The sequence below is a fragment of the Podarcis bocagei genome (assembly GCF_964188305.1).
Source record: "Podarcis bocagei genome assembly, chromosome: 6".
Classification (NCBI taxonomy): domain Eukaryota; kingdom Metazoa; phylum Chordata; class Lepidosauria; order Squamata; family Lacertidae; genus Podarcis; species Podarcis bocagei.
Window position 1 is genome coordinate 12,998,634 of NC_138130.1, and position 22,578 is coordinate 13,021,211.

General features: G+C 42.7%; 1 protein-coding gene across 2 annotated transcripts in view; it reads right to left on the reverse strand.

The window, feature by feature from the left end:
* Positions 1–22,578, reverse strand: part of GPC6 (glypican 6) — an 809,956-nt gene that overhangs the window by 189,186 nt on the left and 598,192 nt on the right. For both annotated transcript variants that reach the window (XM_081198452.1, XM_081198451.1), the window contains exon 4: positions 10,436–10,601. In XM_081198452.1, the coding sequence (XP_081054578.1) occupies positions 10,436–10,601 (166 nt within the window). The remainder of the gene's footprint in view (positions 1–10,435; positions 10,602–22,578) is intronic.

Below are 22,578 nucleotides of genomic sequence, written 5' to 3' on the forward strand. Positions count from 1 at the left end.
TATTTGCAAACTGTTTAGAAACTAGTGAAAATTTCAGGTCACCAGAAAGGCATCAGAATTGCAGCCAGCCAATTTTTGGTGCATTTGTTTACATAGCAAAATCACACACATGGCGTTTTCACCTCCAAGTAAAATATTACACTGCCTGAATTAAATGCTAATGGGCTGGAAAGCTATCTACTCCCAATGGAGTTTTTAAAAAATAGTTCTAAAAGCTCCTTACATATATAGTTTCCATTGGGCAAAAAAGGTTGTTTTGCTCCAGCTATTATAACTGGACCCCAAAGTGTTGTTTTACATATGCATGATGAAGTAAATCACCTTGCAGTAGTATAAATGATACATTCATCTTCTATAGCATCTGCTTCTGAAGCAAGAATCCAACTGCCTCCAAAATGTCAAAGAATATCTACCTCTTTTTTCCCCTGCCTTTCTAGCACAATCCTATGCATGTCTACTCAGAAATAAGTACTGTTGAGTTCAATTGGGCTCACTCCCAGCTGAATAAGCATAAGACAGGACTGCAGCCGTAATGTTCTTATTAGATTGAAGGAATGCATGAACCGACTTATTTTACTAGTCATTTTAGAGGACACGGCAGAACATTTGCTCCAAGGGGTCTGTTTCCTCAGTTCTGGGGGTATTAGGGCTGGTATATTGCTTTCAGCATTCTCTAATGATGGGTTATGGTTCCATTACATATAGCTGCACATTTAAACAGAAAATGGTTTTATAGACTGCAACCCTGGGCAATTCTCTTGGCTCTGAGTGGCACAATATCCCATGTCTCCAAAGAAGCGAGAATGTTATACAAAATCCAGCCTTTCATTACCAGGGTGGAAAATATCTCCCCTTCTATATTACTGTAGAGTAGGTTAAAATTTGGCCAGCTGACATTTCCAAGTATATGGCTTGAGCCAAACATGCCTCGTGGGGAGCTTACTCCCAATATGGCTATTTTGCCTGCACACACATCAAGCCAGTCAAATCTTTCCAGAATGTTGAAGGACTATTCAAAATCACAGTAAGCGAAGCTCGGTGAGAATCTATGCCACAGATTTGCTCCATCTGAATCTGGAGATGCAGCTAAGGTGCTAGACAGATGTTTGAATGATGGGCTGGGTGTGGGCCAACAAACAAAGTGAATCCTAAAAAGACAGAGATGTTTAGAGTTCCAAGTTCCTGAGTTCAGGAGGTATGAAGACAGACTGTTCTGGGTAGGGTTGCACTTCCCTAGAAGGAGCAAGCTTCTAGCCTGGGGGTACACCTAGATTCAATATTGACACTTGAGGCCCAAGTGGCTTCAGGGTCTAGGAGTGCCAATTTTCAGCTCCACTTGGTTTGCCAGCTGCAGTCCCTGTTGGGCAGAGATGACTAGGGCACAGTGCTCCAAGCTCAGATTGGATTTTGTTTGTTTTTGTTTAGTCGTTTAGTCGTGTCCGACTCTTCGTGACCCCATGGACCAGAACACGCCAGGCGCTCCTGTCTTCCACTGCCTCCCGCAGTTTGGTCAAACTCATGCTGGTAGCTTCGAGAACACTGTCCAACCATCTCGTCCTCTGTCGTCCCCTTCTCCTTGTGCCCTCCATCTTTTCCAGCATCAGGGTCTTTTCCAGGGAGTCTTCTCTTCTCATGAGGTGGCCAAAGTATTGGAGCCTCAGCTTCAGGATCTGTCCTTCCAGTGAGTACTCAGGACTGATTTCCTTAAGAATGGATAGGTTTGATCTTCTTGCAGTCCATGGGACTCTCAAGAGTCTCCTCCAGCACCATAATTCAAAAGCATCAATTCCAGATTGGATTACCGCAATGTATTCTACATGAGGCTGCCCTTGAAGACATATTGGAAACTTGAACTGGCCCAAAGGCTGACATTTGAGTGCTTCAGGCTGCAATTTTTACTGGGAGCAGGGACAAAAGAGAAGTTTGATTCAGTTACCTAATTTACAGTTTCTGAAACAATACAAGAACCAAACCTCAGCCACCCTTTGAAATTTGCACTTCTCTGAATTTTGCAATGCAGTTCTCCAGCCAAGTAATGTGCACAAATGCACTTACCAGGATAAAGTGTGCATAAAAATGCATATATTAGTGAACATATATTCGTGCAGGAAATCCACAACAGTAGCCTCCCCAATAGGTGAACAACATCCATTTTATCCTCAAAGGGTCTGCAAATATTTATGTATTGTATATATCACATATCCAATCTTCTCACTGTCACTGAAACTTCCTACTTGTCATAGGCAAGGCCAGGATGCCGATACCCATTTTCAGCCATTAATACACAGCAAAGTAGCAAACTAAAAAACAAAGAAAAAGTAAACGCTAAGCCACTTTAGTTTGTAGATGTTGCTTCAAGCACTATCCTTGAAATGCAAGGCAATTTAGGGATAATTCATAATTGCAAAATGTCAGCATTTTGATTTGTAAGCAAATGAAAAAAGAAGTGTTTCCAAAACATAATCATCCATTTTAAAATAAATTACTTGAAACTCTTGGGAATGAGACTGATGAGCTAGAGCATTCACATCTTTTCCCACTGAGCTGTTGATACCCCTCCCCCTTTCCTACAAGACTGCTTCAAGGAAGGATAAAACAAATGAGAAAAATAATTGTAACAAAAAATAATTAACCAATGAATCAAAATGTAGCTACAGCCTCCCGCTACATATGAACACTTATGCTATTGAAAGCAAATTTTCTATTGACAGTTACACAATGGACTCATTATCAGAACCAAATATTGGCACCTCTGTGAATTAACCACATCTATATAGGAGATGTAGGTGACATCTTGAAGTGGGGTAAGATCTCAGATGCTTCCTGACATGGCAATGAGAAAACAAAATATAGTTCAGCTATTACCTGACATTACTGGCATAGCCTACCTCTCTTTGTGGTGGTGCAAATTCTGCCCACTAATCTTGGGATGCGATAATGTCGCTGCCACCAACGAAAATCTGATGGCGGAAAAGAAGAAATGTTTCTCCTCTCCCTTCTGAAGTTGCCTCCAGATTGTAGAGATGGAGTAGAATGTTTAACATCCCCCCAGGGGCTGATGGGAGTTGTAGTCCAACTGGTGGTTGGATCAGGAGGAAGGGTGGGAGGAGTTGGAAGAGTTGAATGATTCTGGGGAGGTTTCCAGTGGGTTCCGATGGGCCTCTTCTGCTCTCTGCGGGGGACACAGAGTTGACTGAGGAGAAGGCTATAAGTGCAGAGTCAGATTCTGGACAGAGACCAAGCGTGGTGATCTCATACAAAAGTGGCAGGGACCAGAAATTGACCAATTAGCTATCTCCTGAAGTCTGACATGGAGCTGCGAATAATAATAATAATAATAATAATAATAATAATAATAATAATAATAATTTGTTATTTATACCCCGCCCATCTGGCTGGGCCTCCCCAGCCACTCTGGGCGGCTTCCATAGAACCCAAAAATACAGTAAAATATCACACGTTAAAAACTTCCCTGAACAGGGCTGCCTTAAGATGTCTTCTGAATGTCACGTAGTTGTTTATCGCTTTGACATCTGCTGGAAGGGCGTTCCACAGGGCGGGCGCCACTACCGAGAAGGCCCTCTGCCTGGTTCCCTGTAGCTTTGCTTCTCGCAATGAGGGAACCGCCAGAAGGCCCTCGGCGCTGGACCTCAGCGTCCGGGCAGAATGATGGGGGGTGGAGACGCTCCTTCAGGTATACTGGACCGAGGCCGTTTAGGGCTTTAAAGGTCAGCACCAACACTTTGAATTGTGCTCGGAAATGTACTGGGAGCCAATGTAGGTCTTTCAAGACCGGTGTTATATGGTCTCGGCGGCCGCCCCCAGTCACCAGTCTAGCTGCCGCATTCTGGATTAGTTGTAGTTTCCGAGTCACCTTCAAAGGTAGCCCCACGTAGAGTGCATTGCAGTAGTCCAAGCGGGAGATAACCAGAACATGCACCACTCTGGCGAGACAGTCCGCAGGCAGGTAGGGTCTCAGCCTACGTACCAGATGGAGCTGGTAAACATCTGCCCTGGACACAGATTTGACCTTTGCCTCCATGGACAGCTGTGAGTCCAAAATGACTCCCAGGCTGCGCACCTGGTCCTTCAGGGGCACAGTTACCCCATTCAGGACCAGGGAATCCTCCACACCTGCCCGCCTCCTGTCCCCCAAAAACAGTACGAAGAACCCACCAGCACATTCAGAATAACTGTAAAATGGATTGTTTGGGGTTCTTCATTTCAGGCAATTTCTCTGTAGCAACTAGGAGATTTGGGTGGGTGGGTGGGGATTGGATCATGTACAAAACTTGAGTAACAAGTGCACATTTCTTGTTTGATAAAAATCATCTGCAAAGGCCCCAGATTTACCTCACTGTGACTGACAATGCAACATGGCAAATGTGACATTTGAAATCATCTTGGGAGAGCCCTTCAGAGCCAAAATGACTGACATGCTTTGAAAGACATCTCTCATGCCCTGAAATTCTTTTAGGGGAAATGATTTTATAATTGTTTCTTGGAGGCCATGTCTGTGTTTATTGTTGCTCTTTCTTTCACAAACACTCAGCACATTGCAGAGTTAGGTTGCCAACTTATAAACACTAACCTGTAAGTAAGCTCCATTGAACTCAATGAGGCTTATTTCTCAGTCGCCATACACAGAATTGTGCTGTTAAACTAGTTTAATAGCTATTATCGCTCACCAGAGAACCGCGGCAATTGTAGAGGAACAGGTGAGGTGGCTGGAAAATTCTAACAAGGAATGTCAGTACCTTTCCCTGTGGGGGACACAAGGTCTCTAGTATGCTAAAGGTGCTGGGAATTGTAGCTCTGTGAGGATTAAGGTACAGCTCCCAAGATTCATTGGGGTGCATATGCTCTGAATTATTTTAACTGCATGGTGTGTACTCAGCTTTAGTGTTTCTTATAAAACCAAAATATCTGCCTCTTAGTAGAATGTAGCACAGCAGAGCATCTAAGAAAGCTGGAATTCAGAGGCAATTTAATGTAACAGATACAGTGGTATTATTAGGAAATTAGACCACATGGAGTTGGATCCAGACATTCACAGAAGGGAATCTGACTAACATTCTTATCAGAAGAAATGGGAAGGATGATTTTCACTGATTTCCCCCTTCCCCAGGCGTGATCTCCCATTCTCTTCCAGAGGTCCACTAACCATCAGAAGTAGCTTTTCAATGAGGCACAGGAAGCTTCAGAGAGAAGGAGGAACAAGGAAAAAATGGTTTCCTCCAATGAAGCTTTGTGTGACTAGGACTCCTCTCACTTCAGTTCCAGAATTCAAGAATAAATGAAAACACATTGTTGCTAAAACACTATTCCAGTGGTAAGGTACATATTTGCTTGAGTTGCAGGTTTTAAAGTCTACTACTAAAGGGCAAAGAAGGAGAAATAAACTCCTGTCCTTCAAGAGACATAGAAGCAGGAACCTCCCATATCATCAGATTCTTCCAAAGCAGCTCAGAGTGATTCTGAATCTCTTGGGAAACATGTTAGGAGGGAAAGACCTTCAGGATTGCAAATGGCTGACCACCCACTTCTTGTGACATGGACCAATCAACATACTGGAGATAAGAGAGGGAGAACTTGTGAAAAGCATATTAGCAAGGCTTATTCTGAGATGAGGCATCCATTCTCAAGCTAAGAAAGGTCATTTTGAATCAAGCTCTCTAAGCCTTGAGCCTGGAAGGATAGGATTTCTTGCTTTTAAGTCCCTGGGGTCGTTTTGGTGACAAAGTTACATGCTAAATTTGAAGGAAGGGAGGCTAGTGTTGCTGAAGCTGAAAATGCATTCTGAGCAGGATAAAATTGCAGCAGTAATGTCAAACATTCTCAAACTACAATTCTTGGGATTCTTTGTAGCCTGCAAACAATGGTTGGCAGTCACGGCAGTTAAGAGTGGCCTAAGGCAGATACAAATTATCCAGAAGGTTTATATACACATCTGCTTGTATCCAGTTAAGTCATACTTAGAGTAAACCCACTGAAATCCATAGGCTTGGCAAATGATTTCGATAACAGGTCAATTTTCCACAATCACCTTATACAGAACTTCACGTGTTCCTGGCTTGGTAGATCATATGATGGGGTTTTCAACATGGTGCCTTGCAGGTCGAATTGTAGAATTGTCATCTGGTCCAGGAATCTCAATTAGATCCTACATGACAAATGGCCATCCAACCTCTGCTTAAAAACACCCCAGGAAGGAGAGTCCACCACCTTGTAACTTGAATCCATTGGTTTGGGTCCTATCCTCCAGAGCAGGCGAAAACAAGCTTGCTCCATCTTTCGCATGACAGCCCTTTAGATATTTGAAGATGGCAATCATATCTCCTCAGTGCCTCCTCTTTACCAGGTTAAACATCACCCTGCTCCTTCAACCATTCCTCACAAGGCTTGGCTTCCAGACCCTTGGTTATCTTGGTTGCCTCCTCTGCACACATTCCAGTTTGTCAATATCCTTCTTCAATTGTGGTGCCCAGAACTGGACACAGTATTCCAGGAGTGGTCTTTGACCAAGGCAGCATAGTGCAGGGCTATTACTTCCCTTGACCTGGACATTATATTTCTGTTGATGAAAGTCCCATCAGCCCTCCTGATCATCAGTGGTCAGGGATGATGGAAGCTGTAGTCCTACAACATCAGGAGGGCACCATAAATCGTCCACCCGCTGCCATATGGGGACAGAAAATCTATACGAAAGGAGAAGCTTGCAAGGCTGTGTGGCAGCAGCTTTCCCAATAACTGGAAGTAAAGCTATCCGAAAAAATGCTGGATAGCTCCCTCCCCCACTTATTTGCCACTTCGGTTTTGGTACATACAAAGAAAAAGTAGAATGAAGGGGGGGGGGAATAAAACATTCAGTCACATTTACCTAAGCAAAGACTACTAATGCACAACGTTATATATTATTTTCTTCATGCATGGTTCTCGACACAAGCTCCAGAGGTAAAATCGCTCATGCAGCCTATCCAATCTTTCATAGCTCAGTGGTGCTGCATATTTCTGCTTTTTCATTTTAATTTGGCTAGTAAAAGTTATGTAGTGTTTTGTATGAAGGGAATTGCATATGGTGTTTGTTATTAGAAGAGGCTTGACAGCTGTCTGACAGAAGTAGCCTGCTTGCAGTTCAATCCTAAAGGTGAGCTATGATTTTTCTTTCTCTTTTGAAAACCTGCCGAATGTATGATTATACAGAATTCCTTTTCCCAATAGGAAAAAAACCACACCACGTTGCCTTACTACAAAGTTATCTTTGGATTTGATATCCCGCTTTATCACTACCCTAAGGAGTCTCAAAGCGGCTCACAATCTCCTTTCCCTTTCTCCCCCACAACAAACACTCTGTGAGGTGAGTGGGGCTGAGAGACTTCAGAGAAGTGTGACTAGCCCAAGGTCACCCAGCAGTTGCACGTGGAGGAGCGGGGAAGCGAACCCAGTTCACCAGATTACGAGTCCACTGCTCTTAACCACTACACCACACTGGCTCTCTATTTGTTAATACTCAATGATATATTTTGCATCGGACAAAATATTATTTTTATTATACCATCAGTTTACACCGGGGTAGTCAACCTTTTTATACCTACCACCCTCTAATGCATCTTTCTTGATGGTAAAATTTCCTTACCGCCCACCAGTGCTCGATGGAAGGAAGATTCAGCTTGTACCGTAGAACCCCCTACCACCCACCTAGAATCCTGAAACGCTCACTGGTGGGCAGTAGGGACCAGGTTGACAATCCCTGACTTACACGGTGCCTTAAGGCAGCATTTCCCAACCTTGGGCCTCCAGCTGTTTTTGGACTACAACTCCCATAATCCTCAGCTAGCAAGACCAGTGGTCAGGGATGATGGGAATTGTAGTTCGAAAACAGCTGGAGGCCCAAGGTTGGGAAACACTGCCTTAAGGAATAATTGGGAATGCCCATAAGGGAGTGGAGTTGCATTTGGTTCCCCAGCATTCAGATTCAGATACAGTTTGTTCAACCAGAAAATATGTTTCATCCATTCCATTTGCTCTACAGAAGCAGGCACCGTTGTACAAAAACCCCTCCCAAATATACTGCCTATTAATTAATTAAATTTATATCTGTGATCTTTTCTGTTGGGTGTGTCCCTGGGAACTCACTGCTCGTCATGGCTAATCCCAAAATGTACACACCTGGCAAACAAGACTCTTGCATAAACCTCAAGCCTGACAGTTCCAGCATCAGGAAAATGGTTGTGTAAAAATGTAGCACGCTCTTCAAGAGTTTTAAATGGAATGGTTGAGGGAAAGAAGGCGGAAAAAGGAACAGTTTGAAAAAAATCCCCCCCTACACCACATTTGCAACATAGGAAACAAAGGTTTAATCATCAAACTATTTGGCACTGCTAAAATGAAATGATAAGGAAGGCATTATTTTAGGAGGTTGTATGTGGGAGAAGGATGTTTAACAATAGCAGTAAATAACAAAGTTATGCATTATACATTATTATAGTATTTTACATCTGGCGACATTATATTGTGCATTATATATTAGTACTAGAAAGTATCCCTCATTCATTTTTTAAAAGAAAAAATATACGGTAGAAGCACCACTGCCCTACCTATAGTGTGCAAACTCATTTATTTATCCAACCATCAGCTCCAGTCATTCGGGTTTTTTTTTAAAATAAATTACAAAACCACATATAATAATGGCATGAATGCATGTGTACACACTCATTTGCTGACTCTCTTTAGTAGTAGATTAGATTCGGTTCCACGTTATGGGGGAGTGTTGAGCCTTTACACATACAACACCTTTTCATTCTATAGTTCTATAGTTGTGCCCCCCAAAATGTGGTTGGTGATGGGGCCATGACAACACTGTGTCTATGGTCACAACCCTGTTCTTCCCCTCCATGTGATTGTAACTGAGTGGGCTGGACACTTTTATAGTCTTTTGTCTTTTGTCTAGTGTGGTGAAAACTTCATATTGACCCTGCTTATTATCGATGAAATAATTTGTCATTGGATGAAAGAGAAGTGTGCCGATTTCCCTTTGGTTATTGAATCTCATGCAATTCACTTTACATAATGATGTGTGTCCAGGAAGGGTGTATCTTGGGATAACTAAGAATGTAAACACATCTTGATTCATCACGGTCATTTCTCCCTCAAGTACCTTTTAAAAGTATATTCTATATATGTTCCTCAATGTGCCTTCTCTCTGTTCCATTTTTCATCCAGCCCCCTGTAGTTTCTACACAGTCTACAAACCCAACATAACAATACAAGTCCACTTGGGTGTGTTTTCTGCCGGAATTAAGATGTGAAGAGCTCTTCTACATTTTTGCTTGTCCTTCACAGCAGAGTTCTGCCTCGTTGCTCATTGTGCGCTTGTTTTCTTCCAAGGTATTCAGTGAAAGGGAATTATTTCAAAAGGAGGCAGAAAGATGAAATAGGCACTTCAAGAAAATTAATTGCTTTTTTTGTGACAAGGGGAAGAAAATCACTCGACACCCAATGGGCTTTTTTTTGGAATGGGAAGACATCAGATATTTGCTTTGTTTCACTAATACGGTGCTTTTTATATTTTATTTTAAGAAACCCAAAACTTATCACCCTGTAGTGGCACTCAGTCAGGTGAAGACGACTTTCAGATCAACTTCTTTTTGTTCCCTTTTCCTCATTATCTTTATTATGGTTACATTTTGTTGTTTAGAAGCTGGGCATCTCCTCTTCCCACCAATGATTTCTGGATGGTAGGCAAAACAAAAATCTTCTGGGAAGACACAGAGCTACCTAAATTGACTTGCAGCAGAATGGCCACCTATCTGAAATGAAGTTTCCTGTTTTCTTATTTATGTATCAGAATGAGGCCTTATTATTATTCTGGGCATGGAAGGAGAGAATCTGGCATATTTTTAACTCGAGTTATGAGGCTGATAGTTTTGCCTGTCACATCGATGGTTCATTCCCCCAATCATACTTGACTCAGGAAAAAAACGAACCAAGGATTGTGTTGCCTTCATATTTGCAGATCAGCTTGAAGCAGGATAGCTTTAACACAGAGCATACTCTCTCACACAATTTCTCTCTCCTGCTAGGCTTGTTACCACAAACCCAACCCAAACATTTGCAGTATGCCCCCCTCTCTCTTTCTCTCTCACTCTCAGACACACCTACGAATTTAGCTTAGGAATTTCAACATCACATGACAATGTGACACTGAGACAGATTTAATGAAAACAGCTCCAAGGCGGAACAATGATCGTCCCCTATAAACCGCAGAAACTTTGATCGGAGAGTGTGAGTGACAACCAAACGGAGGCATGCAGTCACTATGTCCCGTTTTCAATTTAGCAAATGCTGAACTTTTCTGAACTTCTCACGGAGTTATATAGATTAATGGCTTCCTCCCGCTGCCTCCTCCCCTCCCTTCCCCTCCAACTGTTCTTACCTACGAAGAGATTCCATTCGGTATCCAAATCAGCTTGGTTTGCAAGGCAGCCTTTCATTACGTTGAGGCAATAGTTGTTGCAAGGTTTCACAGTGGGAAGTCCCCGGCAGTAAGGGCAGTAGAGCATCTTCATTAGGGCTCGGATGCATCCCGGGGTTGGGCTGACCTGCAGAGTTTAAGGGCAGGAAAAAGAAAACAAAGGTAGTCAATTTCCTGTGTCTATCCAGAGACCTGATAGGTGAAAAAATGCAGCCCTCGGGCAACAAAACCACAACTGGCACTGCATGACAATTGTTTAGCACTTAATAATAACTTCTGGTGGAACCATTACTTATCTTCCAATTATTTAAGCTAGTATAGATATCAACGATTCGAAGGACACACACACACACCAGTTGACACCTGTGATATTTAGACAGGGAGTTTTTTCAAAAGATTTGCTTGAATAAAGAAGCAGCAGGCTGGCAGGAATGGACAGTTAGCGATGGATAGAACAGCCTCTTTTTAATGTATTCACTCTACATCATTTCACATTAAGCTATGATTTTTTAAAAAATACCTCATCCCAAAGTTTGCATTTAAAAAACATTTTTAAAAATATCTTCTCTGAAAACACACACACACACATTTTGATTTTCTTCTTTTAGTTGAGAACTATGTCAGATCATTCAAGAGGCATAACAATATATGATGATAATGATAATGATGATGATGAATTTCAATTTATATACTCTCCCAGGGCAGTGTACAATATCAAAAACACGTTATAGAACATCAATAATAAAAACATAATAAAAAGCCTACTGACAGACAGCCTAATAAAATATAATAACAGTCCTCTTCCCCAGACTTTTACAGGCCAAATATTATTTTATAGCCATAGGCATTTTTGTCTGGCACTAAAGATATGTAGTGATGGTGCCAGGCAAGTATCTCTGGAGAGAGCATTCCATAATCAGAAAAGGCCCTTTCTCTTGCTGCCACCTGTCAGGGAACTGACATCAGAGCGAGAAGCGAAGGGGAGGCTCCCAGATTCTGCAGGCGAAGGACCCAGCACCAGGGGGAGAAGCAGCTCGGTAGAGGAGGAAGGAAATCAGCGCAACACCAGGGATAAAGGGGGGCAAATGGGGGAAGCGGAGGGAGAGCTCCGGGATTCTTCTCTGGACTCTGGACATCAGTGAGGAGAGCACAGGTCCTCCACTACCCACGCCCTCCCTGCGCAGAAGACTCCCGCGCAGTGAGAGGAGGAGGCGACTAGGAGTCAGACAGCTTCTATGCTGGAAAAGGTTTAAGAAACGCCCACAGACAGATTCTGCTAGCGACTGAGGCAGCCACGCGGAGATGGGCTGTGCAGTCAGAATGGTTTAACCAAGGCAATTAAGCCTAGAAAGGCGACAGTTTACGCACGAGTAACTCATACTCATTATAACACCCTACAAAGCTTTCTGGGATGGGGGACATATACAAGGGCCTCAGATGACAAGTGCAGGCTCTGGGTCAGTTCGTATGCAGATGGATAACAACATTCCGATCCTCACATTCATCTCAGAGTAGCGGATCATGTCAGTTTATACCAGGAATGAATTTCTTGGGAATTCCTGTGGACAATTTCCCCATCTTTGGTGATCAACCTTAGCTGGTTTTGCCACCCTGTAACAAGGTTTCCTCCTCCTCAGTGGAAAGTGGTTCTGTGACTTTTCTTTTCTTTTAAAAGGGCAACTCAAAAATTATCACCCAAAACTTATAAGCCCACAAAGAAGGCAAATATCAACAGATGTACTCTAGTCCCTCATTGCATCTCCCTGCCAGGAAAAGCTGTTCTAACTGAGTTTCTGCTTGCTATAGCCTTTAGCAATAAAAGTGGTAGCACCTTGTCAACACCCTATTTGTTGTTGTTATTGTTATTCCAACTTGCACTTTGCCCTTTTCATATAAATATGCCCCAAATGGCTCGCAATAAAGCATAAATCAATACATAATTACAACAACACCTGGTGGGAGGCTGCTTTGACTCCTCCTCCATGGCAGGAGAAGGAGCTGGCCACTGAAGCTATGCCACGCTCGTCTCTGTGCTTTGGGGATATTGGGACCCCCAACCCCAACTCCTAAAATATGGGGGGGACAGTGCTCAGTCCCCAGGAGCTGGAACCCCTGTTGGTCAAGAAATGAAGAGTTTGTGCCACCTCACTACAATGAGAAAGGTCTTCCCTCTGAATTTCAGGCAGCAACTGTGGCTGCAGGTCCCTGCTTCAACCCTTTGGTTAAAAAGCTCTGAATGGAAGCAGCAGTCTCCATTTCCAAGGTCTTATTAAATTATTCAGGGCTAAACAAAGTGACAGAAGCGACTATGTGCTGAGTTAAGCATGTCCTGTTAGCTTTCAAGTGAGCAGCTCAGCTCTTTCGGCTAAATTAAAAGTCCCCTGTCCCCCTATCTGGCCCTTGGATAAAACATGGCTAAAGGAGTGCTATGAACCAGCCCTATTTTGGCTTTTTTTTGGGGGGGGGGACCATAGGAACATGAGAATGTAAAGCAAACCCACTGGATCAGGCCAATGACCCATCTAGTCTAGCATGCTCTGTGGCCAACCAGATATCCTGTGTGGGCCTGCAAGCTGAATTGAGTGCAAGAGCACTTTGCCCACCTGCAGTTCCCATCAGCTGGTATTCAGAGGCATATTGCCTCTGACTTTGGAGGTGCCAAGCATTGTGGCTGGTAGCTGCTGATAGCTTTGTCCTCTATGAATTTGTCTAGTTCCCTGGAAAAGCCATCCAAGTTGGTGGCCATCAGGAACAAGCTCCAAAGTATAACCACACACTGCATGAAGGATTACTTTATTTTATCTGTCCTAAATATTCCAACATTCCATTTTATTGGATGTCCACGGGTTCTTATATTATGAGAGACGGAGAATTTCCACCCCTCTATCCACTGTCTCCATGCCATGCATAATTTCATAAATGTCTCTCATGTCTCTCTCTCTCACACACAGAGAGAATTAGCACATTAAATGTTATCATCTACATTTCTGTTTTGGGGAACCATAAAGAAAGCTCAGCCACAGTCCCTTTCCAACAATATTGAACCTATTTTGGTTTGTGTTTACTGGGTTACCCAATCATCCCTTCCGCTCCATATGCTCCCTGTGTTTCTTTGACTCATTATCTTAGCAGAATGCAGTCGCTTCCCGCTGACTGTTCTGCAAATATTAGGGAAAGCACATGCCATTTAACAAATAATGATGTTCTGAAAAAAAGAAGTCCCTATCTTCTTTTTCTTTTAAAACCGAATTTGCTCTCTGCTTGACACAACATTTTCATTTTCACATTGATGATCGCTTATCTCTCCCACGTTCAGTTTGTTATTGCTGCTTTCGTTTAACAAGCTGCACCATGACTTATCAGACTTGCCATTTTTTATGCTGTGGAGCAGCTAGGGTCTGATCTAGAGAAATGTTCCTCTTTCATCTTGCAAGGCTAATCCCCGACTTTCAAAGGGGAGATGCTGTTCCCGTCTCCCAAAATGTAACTGAGAGTTTCAATTTTGCAGTATACAAGAAAGCTTCTCCCTTCACAATTTCCAGCTCGCTTGCTTTATTAGTCCTGGTCTCCTCTAGTTGCACTGGTGTAATTGAACAATGACCTTGCTTGTGTCCTGCTCCACCCAAATGAGCCCATTGTGGTGTGAATGACATTTGGTGTATCAGTCAGTGACTCGACTAACTCCTTTCACAGTATACATTCACTCAATGTTACAACACTGGGCTTGCTGGCTAGAGTTCAGTCAAAATGAGCACATATACATGTTTCCAAATACCGCCTAAGTTGCATTCATATTTTAAAATTGCTTCTGAGTGGTCATGCTTAGGAAGCACTAACCTCACCAATGTTATGGCAAGATGATCAAAACTCTAGATAAGATAATGTTAAGAAAACTAAGAGGGATGGAGAATGGTGGATTCCTAAGGCAGAGAGCAAATGGACAACACAATCATTTAAGAACTAAGGCAACCAATTGTTGACAAGCGACTATAGTACAGGAAAGAAGGGGGACTTCTTCTGTAGGAAAGTCAAATGCGGAGACTTAAGCAAGGTAATATTTAAAAGTGTAGTAAAGTCAGTCACGTAATGTTGTCACTGCTTACCCAATTTTCTGCAAAGACCACATGCTACAGCTTTTGGGGGATTTAAAACTTGGGGGCATAATTCTTAGACCACCAATGTCAGTCTGGATAGCCAAAAACACTCATCATCAGATAATCCAGTGGTACCAGAAGTTTTCACTTTAGTGAATATCATATCCCTCTTTCCAACAATCTTCATGTAACACAGGCTTTAACCTTGAATGTAATGAGACAAAAGCTTCTCAGATGGGTAGGTTTAAACCCTAGAACAGTATTCTTAGAGTGCAATAGCAAATTGTCCTAATGTCCAGTAGAAATGCCAACACTCTTTCTACTTCCATCAGGGAAGGAACAGGGAAGGATTGCCAGACTGGCAAAAAAAGACTTGTGTTCTGTCACAATTAACTTTGCAGTATGTGATGTTATATGGCATCACACAGGTATTATATTCTCTAACCTATAGCATCTGGATGTAGCATTTGGCTTGTATTTCTTTTGACGTAGATGGTCAAGAACCACGCATCATCACTGTAAGAGACCTACAAGAAGTGTTGCTCTGAATATGAACATAAATGGCAACACACTGAACATTTGTAACAGTATGTGAATGGGTTTTCAAGGATAGTTATATATCTCTCTGCTTGAATTAAAAGGGAGGAATAGGTGTCAACAACAGTGCTCATTTGCCTGCAATGGTATAAGCATCATCTGAGGATATATACTATAAAAAAGAACTTCTCATTATGGTTACAAATTCCATTATTTGCTGCATAATATTGTACCCAACATAGTGGTCATCATCCACTGAAAGCTGAAATCAGTGACGGCTGAAGTCTTATATCCACTTAACTACGGAGGAAGTCCTTTTCAACTCAATGGGACTTCCTTTGGAACAGAGAACAGGCTTATGGCCTCCAGTCAGTAGAGGGCAGGACTGAGACTAGAAGATAGTCAGGGGGAAACATACTTTGTGGTTTCCCACTAAACCTCTAAGCACCCTCTTGCTCTCTCAATCTCTCTTCTTCCTTCCTATATGAAGCAGTCACGAAAATCACTCCCCCCATGCAGGCACAGAAGCGGAAGCCATCTTTGTAAATATGAAGAAACTCTAGTAAAAAAACATTCCCCCCCATTACCAATAAGACCAATGCTAGGTGATGTGTGAATAAGACAGAAAGGGTCACAGAAGCACTGGGTAGAGCCATTGCCCAAGCTATTAATTATGTGATATAAGCCAACAAATTATATTTTTACACCCAAGAAGGAGTGGTGTTGCTGAGACGCTCTCCTGAGCACCCTCTCTTCTTTACACATGCTGTTGCTGATCAAATATTTAGCATATGCTCAAGTAACCCATGGGACAATGACTGTAGTCTGAAATAGCCTTGCTCTGGGATGAGTCTTAATAATGCTAAGCAAGCACACTTCAATTACATTTTTGTTTTGTTTTTGGCAATCTGGACTCAGGAACATACGAAAGTATTTTCTTTGTATTTTAGGACCCCTTCCCCCACCTTGTACGGCAATACTTTCTGTATCTCAATCTGCCTGTCTTTACTGCCGGGTTAACGAAGGAGACGCTCATGCTGCGTGCTTGTTGATAGTCATATCAAGTCATGAATTGTGATTGTGAATGAGCCCTGACAGATCACATACCAAAGATGGACCTATCCGATCCCCTCAGGTCAGAGGAGGCTAAAGTTTTTGGCCTGAAGGCAATGCTCACAACATTTTTTGACTCTCTGGCGACTACATGCCAGATTGAGCTGTGGCTAGAAGTCAGTCTGCCCACCTAAACAAGACATATACCGTATTTTCGCTCTATAAGATGCAGCCGACCATAAGATGCACCAAGTTTTTAGAGGAGGAAAACAAGAAAAGCCAGCAAGAGCCGCAGACACGCTCGCTCGGCACAGAGCAGCTCTTGCTGGCTGGTGGGAGAAGGGATGGGCTGCTCTCTGTCTGTTCTTCCACCTCCCTGAAAAGCCAGAGCAAGTTGCTGGCTTCCCAGCGAAGCAGGAAGAGGGATGGAAGGGGCTCCATAAGGGCCCCCTTCCATCCCTCCTCCCACTTTGCTGGGAAAGCAGCACAACAAGAGGTGCTGAGCAACTCTCCCTCTCGCTGTGCTGGCTTCAGCTATAGCTGCGCAGCCTGCATTTGCTCCATAAGATGCACAACGCACAAACATTTCCCCTTACTTTTTAGGAGGAAAAAAGTGCGTCTTATGGAGCAAAAAAATACGGTACTTAATTTCCCCTCCCTGCGCCATTCATTGTTGCCAAAATCAGTTGTAGCTTGGGGGGGGGAGGGCAGAAAAATTGCTTGGGGAGCCACATAGGGTGTCAGCCTTAGTTCAGGAAAGTGCTTTTCAATGTAGACAGTTCACACACGCCAGACATTGAATAATGAAATGACAAGGGATCCGTTGATCTACACGTGTTTGTGAACCAGTTCTGAGAAATGAATGGAACATACCAAATATATCTAATAATTAATTAGTGAACAGATTGCATTCTGCAACCATAGGCAATTGCATCTACTGCCACCAGCAAACTGGCCTCCCCAATCCAAGCCTGATTCAAGTAAATGAAGGGGCAATATAATTCACCACATTTCATTCAATGTGTGGCCTGACTTTTTCTACATTAGTGTACTGGTTTCTACCACTATAATGTTCACCACCACCACTGTTTTTCTTTCGATAGTCCCAGCATTTTGTTTAAGAATCTCCTGGCTCTAAGACGTGCCTTGAGAATAATAGGTTTTTGCATTAGTTCCCCCCACCCAGCTCACTCAAATGTAATCGTGACCGAGGGTGGCTGCATGCATACTATAAACACCCTAAATTCTTATGAATGCGCCATTTAATACAAGGCACTTTTAAATTTTCTCTTTTACATGACTTTCATATAGCCAGCATAGCCTCAACCATAAAACCTGCCCTATTTATATGAATAAAAATAAACCAGGTGTTGTTATTTAAAAGATGTTATTAAATAAGGTGCTTCTTTCTTTAAGGAAGGTGTTTATTCTACGTAGGCAAAAGCTTCTCAGCTTAGAAACAAGCTATTCCTATTTGGCATACATTTCTGATGCTAATTCACAAATACTAAAATACTGTTACATGCCATCCCCAGTCTCTGAGCTCTGTGAGATTCCAGGGAGTTCCAGGTGTGCTTTACCCAGGCTCTATGTTTTCTTCTGACAATGAGGCACAGCAGAGACTGAAGTGTCTCTATGATATAAGGTTTATTTCCACATATATACAACCTGAGCCTACGATGGAGAGGCTAACAGCACTAACACTCCAAAGAGGTTCTTGCTTCTCCTATAGCTAAAGCCTTGCATGCCTGGGGGAGCCTGTAACAGCCAGGAGATAAGAGTCAGAGGAAGGAGAATCTGCAGGATTGGAGAGTGGAGAACAGTTGTGGGAGGGAGCAGAGGTCAGGCTGGTGTGGAGTCGGGGGCAGGCCCTCCCTGTTGCTGCAACTGCCTCATTCAGTGTACACCTAAGAGCAGCCGAGAGACACAGGACTGATGTACATGCCTTTTCTAACTTGCAATTGTATTTTTCACAAAAAAGAGTTAGTTCCTCACTCTGGATATTCCTTGTCAACAGCGCCGTGACAGTTTCCAGTCTCGATTCAAGGTGCTGGTTTCGATCTATGAAGCTGCACTACCTCAAGGATCGACTCTCCCATATGAACCACCCCAAACTCTGCAATCACTATCTGAGGCCCTTCTTTGTGTGCGGTCTGGAGAGTGGCAACACAAGAACAACCCATTTGTGGAGTCCTCTCTCCAGGGAGGTACACCGGGTGCCATCTTTATACAGTGGCACCTCGGTTTTTGAACGTAATCCGTTTTGGAAGACCGTTTGAGTTCTGAAACGTTCGAAACAGAAAACTCAACAGCCGACAGCTAGGCCTCAGGATCTTGCACTCAGTGGAATCCGCGAGGCATGTTCAACTTCTGAGGCGCGTTTGAAAACCAAAGCATCTACTTCCAGGTTTACGGCGTTCGAAAACTGAAATGTTTGTCAATGGAGACGTTTGAAAACAGAGGTACCACTGTATATCTTTAAGTGCTAGGCAAAATCTTTCCTCTCTAACCAGACCTTTGGTCTTTAACTATCTGTGGCCTTTTAGAAAGGAGCAGGATGCTTTAAATGTATGTCTTTTTCTCTGGTTGGTTGGTTGGTTAGTTGCTGCCTTGGGCAAGATGAAGCTACAAAATTTTAATAATAATAATAATAATAATAATAATAATAATAATAATAATAATAATAATTTATTTGTACCCCGCCCATCTGGCTGGGTTTCCCCAGCCACTCTGGGCGGCTTCCATTGAAACAAAAAAACACTAAAATATCATACATTAAAAACTTCCCTGAACAAGGCTGCCTTAAGATGTCTTCTGAATGTCAGGTAGTTGTTTATCGTTTTGACATCTGATGGGAGGGCGTTCCACAGGGCGGGCGCCACTACTGAAAAGGCCCTCTGCCTGGTTCCCTGTAGCTTTGCTTCTCGCAATGAGGGAACCGCCAGAAGGCCCTCGGCGCTGGACCTCAGCGTCCGGGCAGAACGATGGGGGTGGAGATGCTCCTTCAGGTATACTGGGCCGAGGCCGTATATAAATAAATAAAATAAATAAAATATTGGGCAAAGTATTCTCCTGTCACATACACACACACACACACTCCTCCACCACCACCACCAGTATTGCATCTTTCTATTAAGTCAGAACTCTCTGTGAACCATAATCATACACAGAAAGCAAGACCAACACTTGGTGCCCAGCATTCAGTTAATGCCTTTAGTAAGTTAGATTAAATAAAGGTTTCACCGAGGACTGATTATTTTTTAACTTGCCGTATTAGTGATTTAATTTCATCAGTCATCACAGGTGATCATTTGTCAACAGATACTAGCAAGGGGGAGCATGAGTCGAACAATTCATTATCATTAAACTGCACGTGGTACAGCATAGTTCACTTGCAACTTTCTTCTGGCGAATGGAAGGTGAAAGTGCAATATGCTGAAGACTCTCGCTGGGTTGAAACGTCTCCCTTAAAAGCAATAAGTGAGCAGGCCTTAACTATTTGTAATACTCAGAAATCTACACAAACACTCAGGCTTCAAATAGTCCATTGCTACTGCAGGTGAGTAATCCCCATTTGACAGTTTTGAAACACTAAAGGCTCGAATGGGGAAGTGAAAGACATGCCTTTGCTGCCTTTGATGAGAAAACAACAGCAGGAATAGTTTAACAAATAGGATTTGTGTATGTGTCTCTGTCTTCCTGCACATGCTCACGCATCATTATTTAATCAACCCTCCAGAGTCTCTCTGCTCACTTATGAGAGTGGAAAAGGAACTGTAGACATCAAAGCTGAGAGCAGTCTATTCTGGGAGCCAGAATAGTATACATAAAAGGCTAATTAAATCGTTACTTCATTTCAGCAGGATCCCATGATAAGAATCAATAGCTGGGCCACTGATCTTGCATTAATTTGTCCTCATATTGTCACTAAATCTTGTCACAGTCACACTTTCTTGACACCTCAACCTAACCTTGATCATAACCTTAGCTTCAAAATAGAAGCCTGGAATAGATTTTACTTCCCAAAACTTGTATTTGTTTCCTGCAAATGGCTCAGTCTCATAGAAGAACAGAATTGTGAAATTGGAAGGGACCCTGAGGGTCATCCAGTCAAACCACCTAGACTGCAGGAATCTTAACTAGATCATACATGACGGATAGCCACCCAACCTCTGCTTAAAAACTTCCAAGGAAGGAGAATCCAGCACCTCTCCTGGGGGTCTGTTCCACTGAAAAAACAGCTCTTACTCTCAGAAAGGTCTTCCTGACGTTTAGTCAGAATCTCCTTTCTTGTAACTTGAACCTATTTGCTCTGGTCCTATCCTCCAGAGCAGGAGAAAACAAGCTTGCTGCATCCACCATGTGACAGCCCTATGGATATTTAAAGATGGCTATCATATCTCCTCTCAGCCTTCTCTTTGCCAGGTAAAATATACCCAACTCCCTCAACTATTCCTCATAAGGCTTGGTTTCCAGACCCTTGATCATCTTGGCTGCCCTCCTCTGCTCACGTTCCAGCTTGTCAATATCCTTCTTAAATTGTGGTGCCCAGAACTGGACACAGTACCCTAGGTACGGTCTGACCAAGACAGAATAGAGTGGGGCTATTACTTCCCTTGATCGGGACACTGTACAGTGGTATTTCAGGTTACATATGCTTCAGGTTACATACGCTTCAGGTTACAGACTCCACTAACCCAGAAATAGTGCTTCAGGTTAAGAACTTTGCTTCAGGATGAGAACAGAAATTGTGCTCCGGCGTCACGGTGGCAGCAGGTGGCCCCATTAGCTAAAGTGGTGCTTCAGGTTAAGAACAGTTTCGGGTTAAGAACGGACCTCCAGAATGAATTAAGTACTTAACCTGAGGTACCACTGTACTTCTGTTGATGGAGCCTGGCCTGTGGAATTGTATATGCTGACAACAAACACGTGTGGATCTTTTTGTAGCCAAAATGGTAGCATCCATCAACCAGAAGGAGATATCAGCCTCACAATTTGCAGACGTACAAAGTAACTTTTTTTTGCAGGGAAAACCTTATTTGAGGAGAAGAACCAAGAAACACAATGAGGAATGAGTGTGTTCAGTGGTTACAGAATGTAATGGGCATACTTATCTCCATGGCATGTGAGCTCTGCAGCAAGAGTGACTAGCCAGCAGCCTGCAAATCAGATCTACCTCAGCGAGCTTCAGGAATTGACTTGCCAGCTCCTATAGATCACATTGCAAGATGAAGCTCTGCCTGATCTTTAGAGAGGGACTCTAAAGAACGTTGTGCTTTATTTCTCAATCTAAGTGCTAAAATGGGGAGATAAAATTCCTGTCCCTGCTTTTTAGAGATTGTCTAAATCCACAGACTCTATAAACCCGAGGTTCAAATAGCTGTCTGTGGCTGAAAGCCCTTTGTAAACATGCTGCACTTTGATGTTCTGAAAACCAGGGCTTCAAAGTGCAGCATCGCCAGCTGTGGACTCCACCCACCTGCCAGATTTGGCCACCAGGGCTGGGGAGATTAAAATCTGGCCCGCCAGTCACAAAATGTCCCCACCCCAGCTATGGAGTCAACAGACTATAAGCCCCATTCAACCAACCATGGGATAGCTGCTGGCTGCCATGGGCAGAGCTGTAATCTACATGACAGTATTCCTGCATACACTTTATATCAAGAAACTTAGCATTGTGAAGTGGTCCTAAGAGCACCTTAAATCTACCAGCCCTTTCTGTATGCTGTATAATTAATTTCACTTCATCTATTAAAACCCACTCATTTTGTTCTATAATACTACGCGGGATATGAGCCAATATCTTATTCAGTTAAAGAAATAACTGTTTTCAGAAAAGATTGCACATGTACACAGATAATCTTTTAGTACATTTTATGCCTTTTTTATGACAACCGTTTGTCAAGGAACTAAAAATATAACTCATTAATTGCACTCTCTTCTGCAAAGGAAAGTCCTTTAAGTGCATAACTCAATGTGATGATCTCATTAAGACAAGAATGGCTATTTATCAAACTCAGTATAATTTAGTTATTATTTTATCATACTTAATAGAATTCATAGAGCTAGGACAATGTATTATAAGGATGTAACTAAAGCCTGGAAAAGTATATATATATATATACACTTTGCTACTTTAATAATTATCTTCAAATATTTCGGTGATGGGGGGGATCCTCATTTTTCAGCTGCATTTCATTTACAAAAATACTTGAGTAGGACATGAAGAAACACTAGCATTTTAAAAGTATTAGTTTATGGGTTGTAGCCAACAAAGTCATTCTGTTAGTGCAATGACTTTCACTTGTGCTACAGGAATTCATCTCCCCCCCCCCCCCCGGCATGAGGATAGAAGAGGAAGTCCCATTGCGCAGGAAGAAGTTATTGAGCTAACAGGATGGCTATTTTTCCATATAACCT